Source organism: Ambystoma mexicanum, chromosome 1q (assembly GCF_040938575.1).
Source record: "Ambystoma mexicanum isolate Mex_15411 chromosome 1q, UKY_AmexF1_1, whole genome shotgun sequence".
In the NCBI taxonomy this organism is placed as follows: domain Eukaryota; kingdom Metazoa; phylum Chordata; class Amphibia; order Caudata; family Ambystomatidae; genus Ambystoma; species Ambystoma mexicanum.
Window position 1 is genome coordinate 64,467,737 of NC_090922.1, and position 19,542 is coordinate 64,487,278.

The following is a 19,542-nucleotide window of genomic DNA, read 5'->3' on the forward strand; positions in this document are numbered from 1 at the left end:
GTCCAACAGAAAGTTCTTTCTCCAGGAGAAGGACTCCCTTCCCCTGGTGTATGGGTAGAGTTCCCTCAATGTTTTCTTGCAAAGACAATACCAGTGAGAATGACTTCCTTCCCATGGCCTGCAGCAATCTCACAGAAAGTTATCTCCCTAAGAGAAGGACTCGCTTCTCCTGGTGTATGTATGATGTTCCCAAAATTGGCCAAAATTGGCCTCTTGAACACAAATGCCAGGGGGAATGACTCCCTTCCCCTGGCTGGTAATTCCAGCACTTTGTACAGTCAACCTTAAATGCCAGGAGAATGGCTCCCTTCTTCTGTTATCAATCGGCACTCTCCAATGCCGGGGGGAATGACTCCCTTCCACAGTTCTTTTTTCACTTGAGTTTTGCCTTGGCACTTTTTTACAGAATCAACAACGTTTATCTTAGGATCCCATGCCTTTCTCTGGTCGTCAGAGGGCTCCTTTCTACCACTGGTATGAGGAAGATTCCCTCGGATGCACTTGTTATTTTTGTTGCAGTCCCATACCCTTGAAGCACATGCCATGAAGCTGAGATCTCTTAAATTCCCTGCCAAGTCCCTACCAGTCCACCCATGCTTCCTCGTTACATTCTGGGACTTGCTCACACAACGCTGGTCGCTTGAGGGACTGGGGTCAGTGCCCTTCCCGCTTCCTGCAGCCGTTGGCTTCTCCACTTCTGCACTGGCTCCGTGTGTTGAACGTTCTTGCAGTCTCAGCACCGTTAGGGGAGTGTGTGGCCCAGCTCATCGAGGACATTGTGCCACAGCCTCACTTATTTGCAGCGGACCTCAGACCGGCCGACGCAGGACCCATCACAGACTCCCTCAGCTTCCCACCGGCGACCTTTGCAGAGCCCTTCCCGCTGGTCCATCTCGTACTTCCCCTTCTGCCCTGGTCAGAGAGCCGGGAGTTTTCGAAGACCTTGAGTCCTTCTTCACTTTCCTTATTATGGGGCTTGCTCCGCCCAAACATAACGTCAGCACCTGTTATTAATGGGTCATTGGTATTGCTCATGCCTCCTGTGAGCCACCTTGTCTCAGTACCAGGAAACTCAGTAATCCTTATGTTTTCTATGTTCTTCTTCGTCCTAGTACTTTCTATCATAGTCGTACTCCTGGAACTACAGAAATACATTGGCTTATTTTCAATATAGTGTTTGGCAACTGAGGGGCAGGAGTGGGGGGGGGAGAAGGTATGTGAGGGAGTGATGTTGTGTAACATGTTGTACCCAAGGTGACTGTCCTTATTCCCAGTGGTGGCGTCCCTCCCTTTAAGGTCCTGCCGCACCTCCCTAGGCTCATGGGAATGGGCTTCCCTTTGGGGAGATGCGACGATACCTAGCGAATCGTCACAGTACCTCCATCCACACATGCAGTCCAGCCTTTGTATTTGCTACTTTACAATTTTGGGAATCTTTCTCTTGAATCATGCACCAGATGTTCACTGCAAGCCTAATCAGTGTTTGTCGGGATCTAGCACCATATGAAACTCTCCACACACAATTTCGCCAGGTGCAGAAGCGTGCATTTTTACCCATGCCACCTCCCAGAAAGGACTGCTCGCGATGTGAACACTATCGAGATCCAAAAGTACCACTCCCCTTAACCCATTCAGCCTAAAATATAAATCTTCCTTCAACATCTGTCACTATGGCTTTCAAGGTAAATGAAAACCTGCCTTCACCGAAAGTGCTACACCTCTCCTCTTATGATATGAAGACATAAAAGGCTGGCTTACCCCTTACCCCCTTCTCTGCGAGAACTCTTTTTCCATCAAAAAATTGGTTTCCAGTGTTACTAAGAAAGTCCAAACGGATTTCCGTAAGTCTTCAAAGTAATGATAGCCCGATAGCGGAATTTAAACCAAAAAAGGTTAAGTGAGCCTATTTTAATCTCCCTCAATTCCCCCATCTTAGATTGAGATGAAAGAATTCACTTTGGGCAGAGGCAGTCGGGTCCATGGGTCTCTGCATTTTTCCATCCCAAAATGTTGCATTAAAAAAAAAAATGTTTGATTATTTATAGTGTGATCTTGTTTATATTAAACCTTTCACATACACAATTGAAAAGAATACAATCAAATGCAGTCCGTACAACATGTAAAAACATAACCAAAAGGTCATGAAGCAGTCTAAAAATTCTCATTCATAGCCAATCATTACAGGTTAATCGATTTGTGAGGATTGAAAAATCTTGAAACTGCAACAGTAAGGGAAATAGAGGTGGCAGAAAACAAGCACTGCAAAAATAATTTTCTGTCAAAAATTCACAATTCATGAATACATTTTCCAAAAAACCTCCGTCAGCTGTCTCTAAGTGAAGGACATTCAATTAGTACATGCTTTTGTGTCTCCTTCGTCTGGTCTGGATTATAAAAATGACAAGAAAAGTGGACTTGGTTTAGTGTCTGTCTGGCACTTATTTCCCTGGTAAGAATCAAATTAAATCTGATCCTAAGAAACAGTTTTCGTCATTCTCGCTTTGGAAATTTCAATAAATAGGGCAGCAATTGACTCAGCTTCTTATGTTCTATTGCCAGATCCTGGTGTAATTTGTATTTATTAGGGCCTCCTTAGTGTTAAGCCAGTCCCATTTCCAGAGTCGGGGTTTGAGTGCATCAGGTGCTTATAACCAATAGATCCGGTGTGCTTGCAAGATTACCTAATAATTCAATGCAATTAGCACACCGTCGCCCTATAAGAGCATTCCTATTTTGTAGAATTACATTTTGGTGGTTCGCATGAAGAATGCCGGAATAAGCGCATAGATGTTTCTATACAGCAGCAGACAACCGCAGATCAGGCGTGCTTTAAGGGAATTAAGGCCCAGTTAATAGCAGATCACAGGCAGGGCTCACAAGGCAGTGCAGCAGGGCCATCATGCCTTACATTGGAGAGCCACAACCATGGTTTCCCCATCGCCCCATCAAGGGGCAGATTTGTGCTATGGAGGGAGTTGTTTCCAGTCCTCTGCCAGCAAAAGCCAGTGCCAGAATCCTCAGAGGTAATTAACTTGTCACACCTGAAACAGAAATGCAGACCCACCTGAAAAAACAAAGAAACTCAGCCTCCCTGAAGATTGATGAAGTCATGAAAACGTGTGTTAGGAGGAGAAGCTAAAGACTGGTAACGGAGCGCCTGCCTTCATATGTTTAAACAGCAGATCACAGGCAGTTGTACACAATTTGGAGGACGTAAAACTGCTTGCCATAGCCTGGCCTCGAGACAATCCATATAATTCCAATCAAACCAGAAAGAATACTCAATGTGCCGCCTTCATTTTATAATACTTAATCATTGGGAAGATAGGAAATCTGCCAAATTCAGCATTACGTTTGATCTACTTGGGTTTTATCGACTCCACTTTAGCTCGTAAGAAAATAAATAATGCCATTTTGTTCAAACTGTTGAACATTGGGATACCAAGACACGAAAAGCTGTCACTTATCTCACGTAATGTTTTAGCAATAATCTACCTGTAACTAATATATTTTTTCAAAGCAGACAATCTCATAACCTTAGTTTTATATTTATTTATTTTTAAGGTTGTTTATTGTAGCATAGTCATTTAGTGTGCCAGAAAGTTGCTGCAAGCAGACTTGCATTTGATCTAGGAGGAATACGTCATCAGCGTGTTTAAGTCAAGAATCAGTGATTTTTAAGCCGTAGGTGAGCAAAAGCAAAGTCCTCCAAGTAGTCACCTAAATCAGACACATAGATGTTAAAAAGGCGGGGAGCCAGAACACACCCCTGCCTGAGTCCATTATTTGTGCTAATGCTCTTGGAGAGGTGGACCTGCAGGTCCAACCGCACTCTGATAGAAGTATCAGAGTGCAGGTAGATCAAAATGTTTGAAATGCCTGGATTAAGACCCCATTTTGCACACTTTCCCCATAGCCTATTGCGATTTACAGGGGCAAAGGCCGAGCTAAGGTTGAAAAAAAAAATAAAAATAAAAATGGGAGTGGAGTTGGCTTCACATGCTTTAATTAAAAGAAGGTTCAATAAGAACCTGTTAATTATGTGGGAAAGGGTGTCCTTGAGGGTTCTGGATGAGCAAGGGGCAACCTGTTTGGAAGAGACCTTCAAGGAGATAACACAACTCTTGTGACTTCTTCCGGCGAGACCGAGGCGAAGAAGGAAAAGGAGGAAGGAGGAGGGCGAGTGGTTAAGGGAGGCAAGGGATGGGTTGTAAGAGTGTCTGACATGGCTGTTCAGGATGTCCTGGGTTTTGGAGGTGAAGTGAGTGGCGAGTCCATTGCAAAGGGCCTGAGAGGGAGTAGAGTCAGAGGATACTGTGGACGGGTTGGCAAGTTCCCTGCAGATTTTGAAGAGTTCAGCCATGTTGTTGGATGCGCCAGATATTCGTGCCTGAATGTGAGCCCTTTTTTTGGCACGGATAGAGAGCCTGTAATGCCTTTGGGGCAGGCGGAGTTACTCTACCTGTAACTCCAGTAAATGGATATGATGTCACCACTACATGAGGGACAGTTCGTACACCCAGGAGTCTGGAGGACACTTGCAGTGGAATTTGGTCCTTTACAGGTGGTTGGATTGATCCGCCAACTCCTGCAGGTTCAAAAAAATCTGTTGGAGAACACACACAAGATGATAAAGAAAAGAGCCAACATTCTGAGTAACAACTCTGCCAGGATGTTGGGCATCTCTGAGAACAGAGAGTGAGTTTATTAAACGCACAATACACTTTGTGCACAATCCCGGAATTGGCATTCAACCCCCCTCTCCCCCTCAAACTCCCCAATAAACAGGGCAGGTTCTGTGAAAGTTTCAGGAGGAGATAAGGGGTGCATCTTGCTCAAATCCTCCACAGCAACCTATGCAGTCCTCTTGGTAGGCAAAGACATTAGCCACTTTCCTCTGAAGATGCACCGCCACAATGGCTGTCATCTTTGAAAACACCCTTGGAGCAGAAGTCAAGCCACTGAGCAAAACTACCAACAGAGTGCGTTTGAAATACTGTGAAGCACAAAAACTGGCTTTGCTCTGAATGCATGGAAACATGAAAGCATGCTTCTTGCAAATCACAAGACAATAACCATTCATCATCAAATGCCTCATAAACATGGGCCAGAGTCAACATTTTGAAGTTGTCCTTTCCAATTAACTTTTTCAAATTCAAGACGGGCCTGAGCCAATCTAATTTCTTGAACGTAAGGAATTAGTAGGATTAGAAGAACAAGTTCCCCACTTCCACAGAGGGAACCAGCTAGCGTCCATGTCTAATAGCTGAAAAAATTCCTTGGGTAGATGGTCAATTGGACAGGGACATTGGCAAGCAAGAGGGTTCGGGTGAACTCTGTAAAGGGAAGAGAACCAATTGCAGGAAATGGCTTGCAAGACCCAAAGGTCCAAAGTCAACCACTCACATTCTGTCATGGGTCTGAATCTTGCATCCCACAGGTGAAGGGTGAAACAGTGAGGGTGGATTAAAAGATTTTCTGCTAGGGGCGGGAAAGGCATGGTAGAAGCTGTCTTTCCACACCAGGCTACTCTTCCACTGTAAGCATTAATGGAACCCTCAATTACATTTGCTTTGTGCAGTCAAGCGAATAGCCAGCTGCTGACCCAAGAAAGAATAAAAGCAAACAACACTTAGCAAAAGAGAATGAGGTTGTACTTCATATTGGCCATTTAGGCCTGAATTATTGGTTCTATTGTGTCCAGATGGAGGCTGGATTTGCTAAAGTCAGTCTTTATGAGCCTGGCTTTCCCGCTGTGGCAAGACACCATTCAGCCACACACGCCCCTTCTGCTTTCAACTCTAATGCAGGGGGGGATCACTGCAGCTGCCATTCTCACTCCCACTTCTTGACCTGTACGTGGTACACCTCTGGAACCAAAGCTTCATGCTGGCCCCTACACTATGCAATCCTGCACCTCCCTTGCATCCACACCTAAGCTTCCCTTCTACATCCCAAATGATGCTTGCTGCCCTCTGCGCACCTTACCTGTCGCTGCCACTTCCTCCTTCCTTTCAGGCTCATGCACCATTTCCTGACAGGCCAACAGCTTAGGTTTTGGTGTTCAAATAAAGAACTACCTTAACCATAATGTCACTGTGCCGGTCTCCTGATTCTGACCTACCAGACCTTTTAGGGGAATCTATTAAGAGGGGCTGCCCTGAGGAGCCACATACTGCTCTTCTCATTCGAGTGCATTAATTGCATCCCAAATAGCGGTACAAGCTTTTATCTCCTCTCAACGCAGAACCACAGGGCGGTGGAGCAGGAACTAAACGAAGGCAGAAAACCAGAGCATCTAACCAACAACTTTATAGGATCTCTGCATGCAAAATGCATACATCGCTCTATTAGGGCAGGTGAGTCCTCCCCAACGGTGGGGCCAGAGTGTAGGGCGCAGAGGGACCACCCATGGGGAGTGATTAAACAACCCAAACTCCCCCATCAAGAATGTAAGCAGGGCAGGGCCCATCACTCCATAGCAGTTGAATAGGGAGACTCCTTATTCTTAGGCTAGAGTGAGTCTGGAAGTTGGGAGCAGGGCTAAATAAAAGTAAAGAGCTATGGGAGTTATGAGGAGGAGCTCATTTGGTGACTGCTAGGAAAGAGCGCAGAAGGAGTTGGGGAGACACCAGGTGGCGGGGTAAGCACGAGATCGGAGGCTGTAAGAGAGGCCCAGGGGCTGTGAAGTGAAAGAAAAAAAGAGCGAGAGGACGAAAGCGTGCAAAGAGATTTTGGTGCACATTTTGACCCAATGGAATTTGGTTTGCTGTTATAAGAGCCCTTAATAAAGAGCTGTTGGGAAACAGTGCACAAATGGCATAGGTTTGAACCTTCATCACAGCTCCCAATGCCCAACCCACATCCCTTCAGTAGCTACTATCAAACACCTTAGCCTCTGTTGCTTGTTCAGCATCCTTTCGTAATCCCGTTAAATATTGCGAAAGACCTAAAATCCATCTCAGCAAACTATAAAAATGCTTGTAAGCTATATAGGATTGGATGAAAAACAACTGGCTTAAATTCAGCTTAAAAAATATCTATTCTTTAAGGACAAGGCTAAATACTGCACAATATTAACCAACCAAAAAAGTCCAATAGCCTAGCACTCCTTAAGAAACAGATTCGTAGTCAGTAACTAGTTCATAATGTTTCTGTTGGAGGGAAATTAAACAATGATAAACCATTTGTACCACTCAAAGTCTGTAGTCTGAAAGTTCAGACTTTCCAAATAGATTCATTACCAGTTATTTGAAGAGCATGGGCAATCGCAAAACATAACCGGTGTATTGCAAGGTGCACAATCACCCAGAGGCTTCTTGTTGCTGGTTAACAGATGTTTATGGTTAGCCATCTTAAATTGTCCTCAAGTTTATTGACATTGAAAGGATGAAGGGCTGAGTGGACTGGTCGGCTTTCAGACCTGTCAAGCACAGATACCTGTAGTGGAAGAATTGGTTCACTGAGCCACAGATCAGACAGAATCAACTGAGAAAAGGTGGAAACCAAGCCTGGAATACTTACTGGATGTACCTCTCCTATGTAGTACTGCTTTAGCATCTCTCTGGCATCAATGGAGTGACCTACATCTTCAAAGCTTTCGGTTGCATCCCCACCAGCCTGCTCAAAGAGGACCTCCTCTCCACCTGGGTGCTGAAAAACAAATATTTCAGAATTAGAACAATCTAAAATAACATGGAGGATGTATATCCCACCAAACCCATGTGAAATAATTTCATTAAAGCTGAATATCCCCCATCACAAGCATGGTTGAATCATGACGGGGAAAACAGAGGGCCTTTAAATGGGCAATTCCTCATTTATCACAATAACCCAGTATCTAACTTAGGGCAACAAACTATTGTAAACGTGTAAGAGATGCAGAGACTACCAATCCATCTCTGCCTTTTGTAAAAACTGTATTTCACTTGAATGCTAGTAAGGACTAGAAGATGTCACATTGCAAGTCGCATTTCATGCAAGATCAGATAAAATGCAAGAACAGCAAGATATGTATGGTTAAACACCAGATTCATCAGTGAGAGGACAAAGTAGGGCTTTGAAGTGCTATAAAGATCAGCAATATCACACAGAAAGTAACACCAATGTTTGTTAAGTTTTAGAAGAACAAGTTACTTACCAACTGTAACGTTCTTTCGACTGGATGTTCCTCCCACGTATTCCTCATCTTAGATATATCCTTACCTTCAGCTTTGCTGCTTTGGAAATGTTTTCTCTCTCTCCACCAGAGGGCGCTCCACTCAAGGCGACGACATCGATGTCCCTTGGCGGCATCCGTCGAGCACCGACGGCATCCGTTGTATAAATGCCTCGAGCGCGCCCGTTGGCTTCAGTTCTGTTTTCTCGTGTTTCGGAGCCCATGGATATAATTAAGGGCATGCCTCTTTTGACTCAAACCTTAAAATAATTCAGAGTGTAAACCACGTAAACTGTACTGTGGGGCAGGATGGGAGGGTCGATGAGGAATACGTGGGTGGGACATCTAAATCGAAAGAATGTTACAGTTGGTAAGTAACTTGTTCTTCGAATGGATCGTGTCCTCCCACGTATTCCTCATCTTAGACTCCCAAAGCAGTTTTCTATTGGAGGCGGGAGTACAGATGTCTTTTTAGTCATGTACCGAATGTAGTACAGATTTGGAAAATAGACCTCCTTGAGAGGTAGTTGAGTCCAAAGCATAATGTTTGATGAAAGTATGCATGGATGACCATGTGGCTGCTGCACAAATGTCTTGTACAGGGACACCCCTCTTAAGTGCTGTTGAAGTTGCTATGCCCCTAGTTGAATGAGCTCTTCAGGGTTTCCTCAGGGGGATCTTTTCCAGCTAGCCTATAACATTCTGTTATAGCTAAGATTATCCATCTTGATAATGTTTGTTTAGTTACAGGTAGTCCTAATTTATGACCAGTGTATCCTATAAATAGTTGGTCACACTGACGTATTTCCTACAATCTTGAAATATAAAAGCTAAGAGCCCTTCTAGGATCTAGCCTATGTAGTCTTTCCTCTTCCTTACTTGTGTGAGGAGGAGGGTAGAACGTAGGTAGAATGATTTTTTGTGACAGATGACAGTCTGAAACTATTTTTGGCAGAAAAGAGGGTTTTACTCGAAGGACAACTTTATCTTTATGAAAGATGGTGTGAGGAGGACCACTCGAAAGTGCCTGCAACTCACTTAGTCTGCGGGCTGATGTCAATGCAATTAGAAGTATAGTTTTTAAAGTAAGAAGCCTTAACGGGCAAGAATGTAAAGGCTCAAAGGGTGCACCGGTCAGAAATTTCAGTACCAAATTTAAATCCCACACAGGAACTTGAAAAGGTATTGGTGGAAAAATATTGTTTAAACCTTTTATAAATTGTATTATTAAAAGGTATCTTAAAATAAGATTTTTCTTCTGACGAGCGCTTGAAGATAGATAGCGCTGCTACATATCTGAGGTGGTCAAATACACGCAGGATGACGCGATTATTTAACACGCTATTTATTTAGATTAATTGCTCAGTGAAAGTGAATCGGCCCCACCGACCACGAAAAGCAACTGAAATAAAGCAGGTTTGAAACTCGCATTCCAAACATACGTCTTTACATTCTATCCATCCTTCCATCACGAGAGGCTCGCGCAGAGTCTCGTGATGAAAGGATGAAAGGATATTACACATCTCCCCTCCTTAGTCTCTTGCTGTTTATGGAACACAGTCTAGTATCCTTCTTCTGTATATTCGGTATTATTAGACAAAATCCTTCATGTGGTCTGGTTTGCGGATTACTCTTCCTGTTCTTGACACATGCAAAGGATCTGGTTTAGGTTTTGGCAAGGAAATTTTCGATATCACATGTCTATTCAACATAGATCTCACATGCTCACCATTCCTCTCCATGCTTTCATTACCACCCCTACTGGATTGCTCCTTGTGTTCCATTTCACCAGTTCTCACATCTTTACTTGACTCCATCACACATACTCTCTCCATATTCCAGACTCTACCATCTTGCACTCTCACCGCATGTCTAAAAACCTCAATCACACTCACTGGTTTGGACCATTTGCAGGGTCCATCTCTTAGCACAGGGGGTAATTTAATTCTCACCAGACCCCCCACTCTGGGAACCTTGTTTCTTTTCCCTTTGCTCATTTGACTATCGTGAGCTGCCTTATTCCTCAGCTGGATTTTCCTGATACTCTCTACTGCCTCTCCAAAATCTTTTCTCACTATAGTCTCTCTCTCCAACCAGGATGGTGTCAATTTGGTGTTTGCTCTGCACCCTCTACTTAACTCAAAAGGTGATAGACCAGTTGTACTATGGGGAGTAAAATGGTGAGCAATTATTTTCCTTTTTACCGCTTCTTCCCAGTTGAGCCCATTTGACCAAGCCCACCGAATGGCATCCTTGAGCACTTTGTTGAATCTCTCAACCACTCCATTGGTTTGTGGGTGGTATATTGCGCTAGTTTTGTGTACAATGGAATTACTGGTACAGAACCTTTCCATCTCTTTTGACCTGAATTGGACACCATTATCTGTTAATATGCTTCTTGGGAAACCCTCCCTGGTGCATATCTCTGACAAAAAAAATCTATCACTATTTTAGCATTCATATGAGGTTTGATTAAGATTTCTACCCATCTGGTCAGAAGGTCAATGACCACCAAGCAAAATTGTTGCTTACCATCACAATGAATAGGCCCTAGTATATCCATGCCTACTTCATCCCATACCTTTCCTGGAATATTCGTTATTACCATAGGGTATTTCACACTCACACACGCCCTGTCACTCTGATTACAAAGGATACATTCTCTGATGGTTCTCTCGATTTGCAGGTCACATCCTGGCCACCAGAAATCATCACGTATTCTCTGCTTAGTCTTCACAATCCCTTGATGGCCTTCATGACCCAGATCGACGATTCTTTGTCTTAGACTTGTAGGCGGAATTATTCGATCTCCTCTCATAATTCTGTCACTTGCTATATTGAGTTCATCTGCAATTCTCCAGTATTCGATGAGACCGGACTCTTCAAACATAACTTTCTTTAGACTTTCATTGCTTTGTATAATTTGCTTCAACTGTTTTATATTATCATCTTGTCTCTCCGCTTCTTCCCACTCAGTTTTGGATATGGATAGCGCTTCAACGTTCAAAACAACTTCTGGATTATTTTCACTTTCATTATCTGCCTCAGAATTGTTGGTAAGCCGCGAGAGACAATCAGCAGCACGATTCTTCACTCCTGGTACATATCGTATGGTACAGTTGTATTCTTGCAGAAGTACAACCCATCTTTTGATCCTGTTAGATACATTGTCCAAACCTTTATTCATAATGACATGTATCAATGGTTTGTGGTCAGTGCGAATCTCCACATCCACTCCCCAGATGAAATTCCTGAACTTTTCTGTTGCCCACTTGATGGCCAATATTTCCTTTTCTATTGCAGCGTACGATCTTTCTGCACCTTTTAACAATCTAGATGCAAATGCAATAAGAACTTCTTTTCCTTCGACTTCTTGTGTGACAACAGCTTCTAACCATAGGTTGCTTGCATCTGTTATTATAGTGTTCCTCCCACTCTTGAAATTCTTCAAGGATGGTGCTCTGTTTAATTCCGATTTGATATTTTCAAATTCTTCTTCGCACTCCTTGTTCCATTCAAATGACTTCTTCTTTAAAAGTTCACGGAGCGGAACAGTATGTATGGCGAAATCCTTTATAAATTTTGAATAGTACTTCGCCATTCCAATGAACATACGCACGCCTTCCTTTGACTCTGGTCTCGGCATGTTCATTATGGCATCAGCAAGTTGCTTCTTTGGCTTTATGCCGCCAGCAGATATGGTATGTCCTAAATATTCGATTTCGCTGCGATTTATGTTACATTTGTCTCTACTAAGGGTCATACCTGCTTCATATAACTTCTTGTAGACATGTTGTAATCTTTCATTATGCACCTTCTGGTTGATGGCGTGTACCAATATGTCATCTTGAAAACAAATAATCCCTTCATCGCCTTCAAATAGTTTGTGCATGATTCTCTGAAATACTGAAGCAGCTGACACCAACCCAAATGGTAATCTTCTGTATTGATACAATCCATCTGGCGTGATAAAGGCTGTCATTTTCTTAGATTCTTTATGAAGTCTAACTTGATGGTACGCTGACGTTAGATCCAGAGTAGAAAAATACTTCGAGGGCCCAATAGTGGATACAATCTCTTGAATATTGAGGAGTGGATGTCTGTCCGGGATCACGCTCTTATTTAATTCTCTCATGTCTACACATACTCAATTTTCCGGACTTTTTTCTTAATACAACTAATGGTGAAACCCATTCACTGGCATCTATTCTCTCGATGATCTTCTGATCTTCTAATAATTTAATCTCCTTTCTTACTTCTTCCCTCATTGAGAGCGGGATGTTGCGCAACTTCTGTGCAACAGGAACATGTCCTGGCTTCATTTTGATCTCATGAACAAACCCACGCAGACATCCAATTTCTTTCCTGAAAATTTCTTTCATCATATCAGCCTCTCTGGTGATTTCTTTGTTTTCTTGAATTCCTCCAGCGTTGCTTTCAACCGAATATACAGACTCATCCGATGCAGCATCTAACTTCACTTTGAGTTTGCATTGGTGAGTCCAGCTTAACAAAGGCGTTCTCCCCTTTCTTGTTATGTATATTTTCCCATTGGCTTTCCTCTCCTTGAATTTGAGTGCTCCCCAAAACCATCCAATGACATCTATTTTAACTTCGCCATATGCCCTGGGTTTTATGTCTGGTTCATGCAGGTATTCATGTTTCTTTCTGTCCCAGAGGGTCTGTGGTATCGAGGTATATTTTGCACCTGAATCAATCACCATGTGCATGTTAGTTCCGTCAACACAAACTACGGCCTTGGGACTTTCTATTTCTTGTTCATTTTCTTCGTCAGTTACGACAAACACGCATTCTTCTCCATCTTCATCACTATTATCATCGTTTCCTATCCAGTTAGTGAAAGTGTTCTGCATTCTGCAACATCGGGCGTAATGCCCCTTGCCTTTGCATTTCCCACATATAATTTTCAAGGCAGGACATTCCGGGTTATCCGCCCAATGATCCATGCTATCACATCTAAAACATCTCCCTGTACTTTTCCTTCTAGGGTCGTCTCCTCGCCTGTGCGGACTTTTCTTTCTCACGTCACTGTTATTAACTCTGGAGCTTGCTTTTTTTCTTTTATCATCATTCCAAGGCAATCTCCCGTTCCTTTCTGATTTGTATCTCCTATTGGGATTTCCTGATATTTGAGCAATGGATTCAATCTCTTTACTTGCGGTAAGTGTCGCATACTTCTCTTTGGAAATTTCATGTTTAATATCAGTAGTTTGTATACTGCTTTCTAATTCTTTAACACATTTCTCAGTGTGTTCCACTTCCTTGGCCACACGTAAAACAGTGTCCAAGTTGGGGTCGTCCTCAGCCCATAATCTTTCTCTTACTTTGCTACTCCTACACTCCAACATAAATTGATCTCTCAATCTCTCGTCCAATTGAGTATTGAAATTGCATGTTTTGGCTAGCTTCCTCAAGTTAGTGATGTATTGTTCTATGCTCTCACCCTCTCCTTGAGTTCTTTTCCCAAACTTATAACGTTCCAAAATGGTGCTCAATTTCTTTTCGTAATGTTTTCCCATCTTCTTCACTGACGGCTCATATTCATTTAGGTCATTATCTTCATCAGAAAGCAGATCAGGTAGATCTTCAAACTTTTCCTGCCCTGCCGGGCCCAAACAATGCATTAAAAGGGACTTCCTCCTCTCCACGCTGCAATTCTGACCACACACAACGCCAGCGTAATGTTCAAATGATTTAATCCATCTTTTCCATGGAATAGCTGGCTCACCAACATCAGAGAGGAAGAACATTGGCGGCGGTACACTATTGAAAGACATGCTGATCGAAATGGGTATGTGCCACAAAATTGGAAAGGATTGACCAAAATTGCAAATTGCAGTTCTCTTAATGTCTCTTTTAAATTCAAATGCAGTGACTTGCTGCAGTACAAATATTTATCACCTTAATTCTCTGGGTTTTATTTCCATGTACTTGCACATATGTGCTGATAATAGTGGTGGGAGGCTTGAAATAGTTAATTATCGTCCTTTCCTTGCGATACAAATGTGGTAGATTATGCGTCCCAATACAATAAGGTATGCACAGCCAAACATATGACTTTCTGCAGTTAAACACTTGTCAGTTCAATTTCATGTGTACATTCACTTCCCATGTATTTGCGCCCCTACACTGGGAATTACGGTAGATGGGAAAGCTTGAATCAGGAAGAAAGCACCTGTATTCTGTGAAATACGGTAAAATCAACAGCACAGGCCAAGAGGCGTGTCCGGACGGCATACATTGAAAGTAAACACAAGCAGGATGAAAGAAAAACACTCACTTAATTGACCCTGACTCGGCGTCGCTGGAATAGGACAGCTGCAAGGCCTGCTCTCACACATAAATCACAGCTGACGAAACGAGCGTCGAAGATGGTCAACAGAATCAGGTAAGATGAAAGCCTGGGACACACGGGGGGGGGGGCGGTGGGGCCTGAAGATCCTCGTCGCCACTTGAAGTGGTCAAATACACGCAGGATGACGTGATTATTTAACACGTTATTTATTTAGATTAATTGCTCAGTGAAAGTGAATCGGCCCCACCGACCACGAAAAGCAACTGAAATAAAGCAGGTTTGAAATTCGCATTCCAAACATACGTCTTTACATTCTATCCATCCTTCCATCACGAGAGGCTCGCGCAGAGTCTCGTGATGAGAGGATGAAAGGATATTACAATATCCTTTCATTGTCTTAACATGGACCCCCAGATTAGCTAAGTGTAACAGAAAAGATAATACCATTGGAATATCACATTCAAAGGGATCCACATTCTTATCCCTGCACCAGTTACTGAACTTGTTCCAACGACACTGGTACAAAGATTGTGTTGCTGGCCTTCTGCCAAAAGCAAAACCTCCATAACATCATCCGGAAGGTCCCAATCCTTGTATCTCAACCTCTAAGAAGCCATGCGTGAAGGTTGAGTATGTTGACCTCTGGATGGAGAACATGACCTCCCTCTTGCGAGAGAAGATCCTCTTTTTGGAAGACGTATTGGAGGGCAGATGGACATGTCGAGAAGGTCCAGGTAGCACGTTCTCCTGGCCCAATCCGGGTCAATTAGGATCATGGTTTTCCTGAACTTTCTCAACCTCCCGATTACCTGAGGGATCACAGGGACTGGAGGGAACGCATATAGAAGAGGAAACTCCCACTCCACTACGAATGCGTCTCCTAGAGCTCCTCTCGGGGGAAATTCCCTTGAGCAGTACAGTTCGCACTTCCTGTTGACAATGGTCGCGAACAGATCCACTTGAGGGGTTCCCCAAAGGGTGAAGATCTCTTGAAGGACTTCCTGAGCTAGTTCCCACCCGTAGGAGACTACTCTGCCTGCTCAGAGCGTCCGCCGCTGTTTTGCTCTCCTGCTAGGTGAATGGCAGATAGAGAGATCCCTTCTTGTATTGCCCAGAACCAGAGCTGCACTGCCTCTCTGCACAGTGGCAGTGACCCTACTACTCCTTTCTTGTTGAGGTAGTACATGGCCACAGTGTTGTCCGTCATTATCAGGACATTCTTTCCCCGTACAGAGGGCAGGAAGGCCTTCAGAGCTAGTCTGATCGCCCTCAGCTCTAATAGGTTGATGTGTAGTCTGGACTCCAATGGAGACCAACAACCGCTGATTGTCAACTCGTTGGTGCAAGCTCCCACCCCGTGAGAGAGGCGTCCGTTACTACTGTTATCTCCGGCCATGGTTGCCAAAAAGATTCTCCCTTGAGGATATGTTTCTTGCAAGCCCACCATTGTAGATCCTGTACTACCCTGGTTGGAACTTGTAAAAGATCTGTCATTTCCTCTGAAAATTGCGACCATTGAGTTCTGAGGGCTCATTGAAGGGATCTCATCCTCAATCTGGCTTCTGGCACCAGAAAAATGCAGGATGCCATGAGACCAAGCAACCTGAGAAAAATCGAAGGCCGGTAGATACTGGGCATTCTGGAATTTTGTTACCATCTGCAGAATGTGATGAGCTCTCTCTTTGGGAGGCGAGGCTTTGCCCGAACAAGTATCCAAGACTGCTCCTATAAACTGGAGCTTCTGTGATGGTATCATGTTTGACTTTTTTAAATTCCGAGAAAACCCTAGTTTGTGAAGGAAGTGGCAAGTCTTGGATAGATGATCCTGGGCTTGTTCTGGAGAACGTGCCCTGATCATCCAATCGTCCAAATAGGGGTAGATGTGAATCCCCCCTCTTCTGAGACTTGCTGCCACCACCGCCATCAACTTGGTGAAAACTCTTGGGGCGGAGGTCAATCCGAATGGCAGAACTCGAAACTGATAGTGAGAATTGCCAATCGCGAACCTCAGGTACTTTCTGTGCTTGAGATGGATTGGCACATGAAAGTAAGCATCCTGAAGATCCAGTGATACCAACCAGTCTTGAAGTTGGAGAGCCTGAAGGATCTGAGAAAGAGTGACCATCTTGAACTTGTCCTTCCTGAGGAACTGGGTCTCAGTCCTCCATCCTTCTTTGGAATGAGGAAATATGGGGAATACCAACCATTGTTCCTTTCCGCTACAGGTACCTGTTCTATTGCACCTTTCTGTAGCAGAGTAAAAACTTCCTGCAACAGGAGCGGATCTGGATTTTTGGTAGGGTTGAATCCCGGCGGGTGATTCTGAGGTTTCTTTTGAAAAGGAAGGCAGTAACCTTGGGATACTGTTTCCAGTGTCCAAGCATCTGAAGTAATGCCTCGCCATTCTTTCAGATGCTGTGAGATTCTGCCTCCCACTGGGGTCTTGTGAGTCAAAACCTCAGAGTGGTTTTGCGGCAGCTCCAGCATCGGCTGAAGGGACAGATGCTGCTGCCGGGGCAGATCTAGCACCTTTTCCTAGTCCCCGAGGAAATTTCCTTTGCCCTCTCTGACTGGACTGTCCCCTTCCTCTCCCAAATGAGGAGTAGAAATGAAAAGGACAACCCCTCCAGGAAGATGAGCCTGTGTAGGGGCGTTGCTGAGGTTGTCTTATAGCGGCACTGAGTGACTTTGCCGCTGCCTTGGAGGTCTGCAGCTTCTCCAAACTTTCATCCGCCTTGCTGCCAAACAACCTCCAGCCGTCAAATGGCATATTAAGAAGTCTATATTGACTTCCTTAACCACGCAAATCTGCGTAGCACTGCCCTAGACGCCATGGACCTGCTGATACTGTCAGCAGTGTCCAAACCGGCTTGAAGACATTCTCCCGAAGCCCCCTTACCCTCCTTAATTATGGACAGGACACCATCACGTTCCTCTCCTTCCGGGATGTGTTGAGCTGCCGCTGATATGCAGTCCCACAGAGTATAATTGAATCTAGCCAGCGTACAAGATACATTGGTGGACTTTAGAGCCACGCTCCCTGATGTAAAGACCTTTTTCAACCCTGTATCTATCTTTAAGTCATCCCTATCATGGGGAATTCTAGGGTATGCAGCATTTTATTGTTGATGTGGCTGCCTGCACTACCAGACTCTCAGGAGAAGGATGCTTACTCAAATACTCTGGATCAGAGTTACAAGGTCTGTATTTTGCCACATATTTTTTATTCACTGCTGGAATAGATTCCGGTCTTTCCCAAGCAGCATTTACTCTCCTTTGCAGGGCAATATGAAAGGGAAGTATGGGATCTGGTTGAGGACTTCCTGACAAAACATCTGTCATATCATCATCCTGGTATACAGGTGAATTCCTACTCCATCCCATAAACTCTGTTACTTTATTCATACGTTTTCTGTAACCCAAATCAGCATGTTCTGCTGGATCTGTTCTTTCAAATTCGTATTCAGGGGAGGTATCTAGTCAACTTGCAGACTGTAAACATTCATACAAATCCTGAATTTTTGATTGAGGATTGATTAATTCCTCAGGAACTTCTCTTGTACCATATTTTACTCCTGCTGATGAAACTTCAGGTTCATCTTCCTCTTCATGCTCCTCATTTTGTGAGGACATTTCTCCATATACAGCTGACATAGTCTGGAAAAAATCATGTCTGCTTTCTGGGTGAAATACTTTCTCAGGAATAGGTTTCAACCCTGTAATTGGTGTCGACGTCAACAGAAGCGTCAATGGCGTCGAAGTCGTGGCCGTTACCTTCGATGTTATCGAGGTATTCTTCGATGTTTTCGAAGGCACTACGAATGCTGTTGAAGGAATCTTCGAGGCAGTTGACGTTGTCGAAGGAGCCTTCAAAACAATCGACGCCGTCGAAGAAGTCTTAGAGGTTGTCGATATAGCACTCGACGTGACTTTTCGGCTGGGTCGTCGACTCCTTATACTCGACAGCCTTCGACAGAGGCTTCGAAGATGTTTTCGTTTAGGTTTTTAATGACGTATCAATGTCTAAAGTCTTTTTCTTAAGGTCTGCTTTTTTTTTAGGTGTCTGGGAAGTGTCCCTAGAAGACACCCTCGACAATTTCTTGTCGGAAATTCTAGTTTTAGACCTTCCTCTGTCACTTCTTTTGTGAGTAGAGGCATGACCTTCAACAGACATTTTTGAGGGGGTCTAGGCCGCATTCTCAAAAATGTTCATCATCGATTCTCTAAATGCTTCCCACTTTTTAGGGGAGTCATGTTTAGTTGGACAAGTAATAACTTCCTCCGAAGTCGAGGAAGAAGAAGAGGGAGATCGGTGTCGTCTCTTCACCTTTTTGGATGAAGAAGAAGAAGAGGACTTCCTTGATCTACTCCTCGATCTGGATTTTTTATGGCGTTTCGCCGAAAACTCAGCCAAGCCTTTCTTCCCTCTCGAAGAAAACTTTGAGGATTCCTCCCCCACTGCCAGTTTACCTCGTCTTTCTTTCAAGGCCTTATGTGTCATAGATTGACACGAACCGCAGCCGTCGATCCGATGTTCGAACCCGAGGCACCAGAGGCAGTTACGATGAGGGTCGGTCAGCGACATTTTGCTTCCGTACCTTAGACATTTCTTAAACCCCGTTTTCGGAGTAGACGGGTTCGAGGAAGACAACATAATTCGCTGTGACTGAAGCGCTGTTTTATTATTTCGATCCGAAGCGAAGCTAACGGAAAAACAGAACTGAAGCCAACGGACGCGCTCGAGGCATTTATACAACAGATGACATCAGTGCTCGACGGATGCCGCCGAGGGACATCGACGCCGTCGCCTCGAGTGGAGGGCCCTATGGTGGAGAGAGAGAAAAAAATTCCGAAGCAGCAAAGCTGAAGGTAAGGATGTATCTAAGATGAGGAAAACGTGGGAGGACACAATCCATTCGAAATGCTTGTTCTGTTTTTATTAACCTGATAATAGCCTACCAACAAGAAGGAAAACAAATAGGCGATCAGGTGACCATATTTTGTATTGCTGGGTTTTCTAATATTAGATGAATGAAACTTCAAAGTCAACGCAGTGAAGCGGGTAATC

At 44.0% G+C, this 19,542-nt stretch overlaps 1 protein-coding gene across 1 annotated transcript in view; it reads right to left on the reverse strand.

Annotated features, from left to right (window-relative positions):
- CYB5B (cytochrome b5 type B) overlaps positions 1-19,542 on the reverse strand; it is a 318,557-nt gene that overhangs the window by 80,598 nt on the left and 218,417 nt on the right. The window contains exon 2 of the mRNA XM_069635525.1: positions 7,525-7,653. Within this exon, the coding sequence (XP_069491626.1) occupies positions 7,525-7,653 (129 nt within the window). The remainder of the gene's footprint in view (positions 1-7,524; positions 7,654-19,542) is intronic.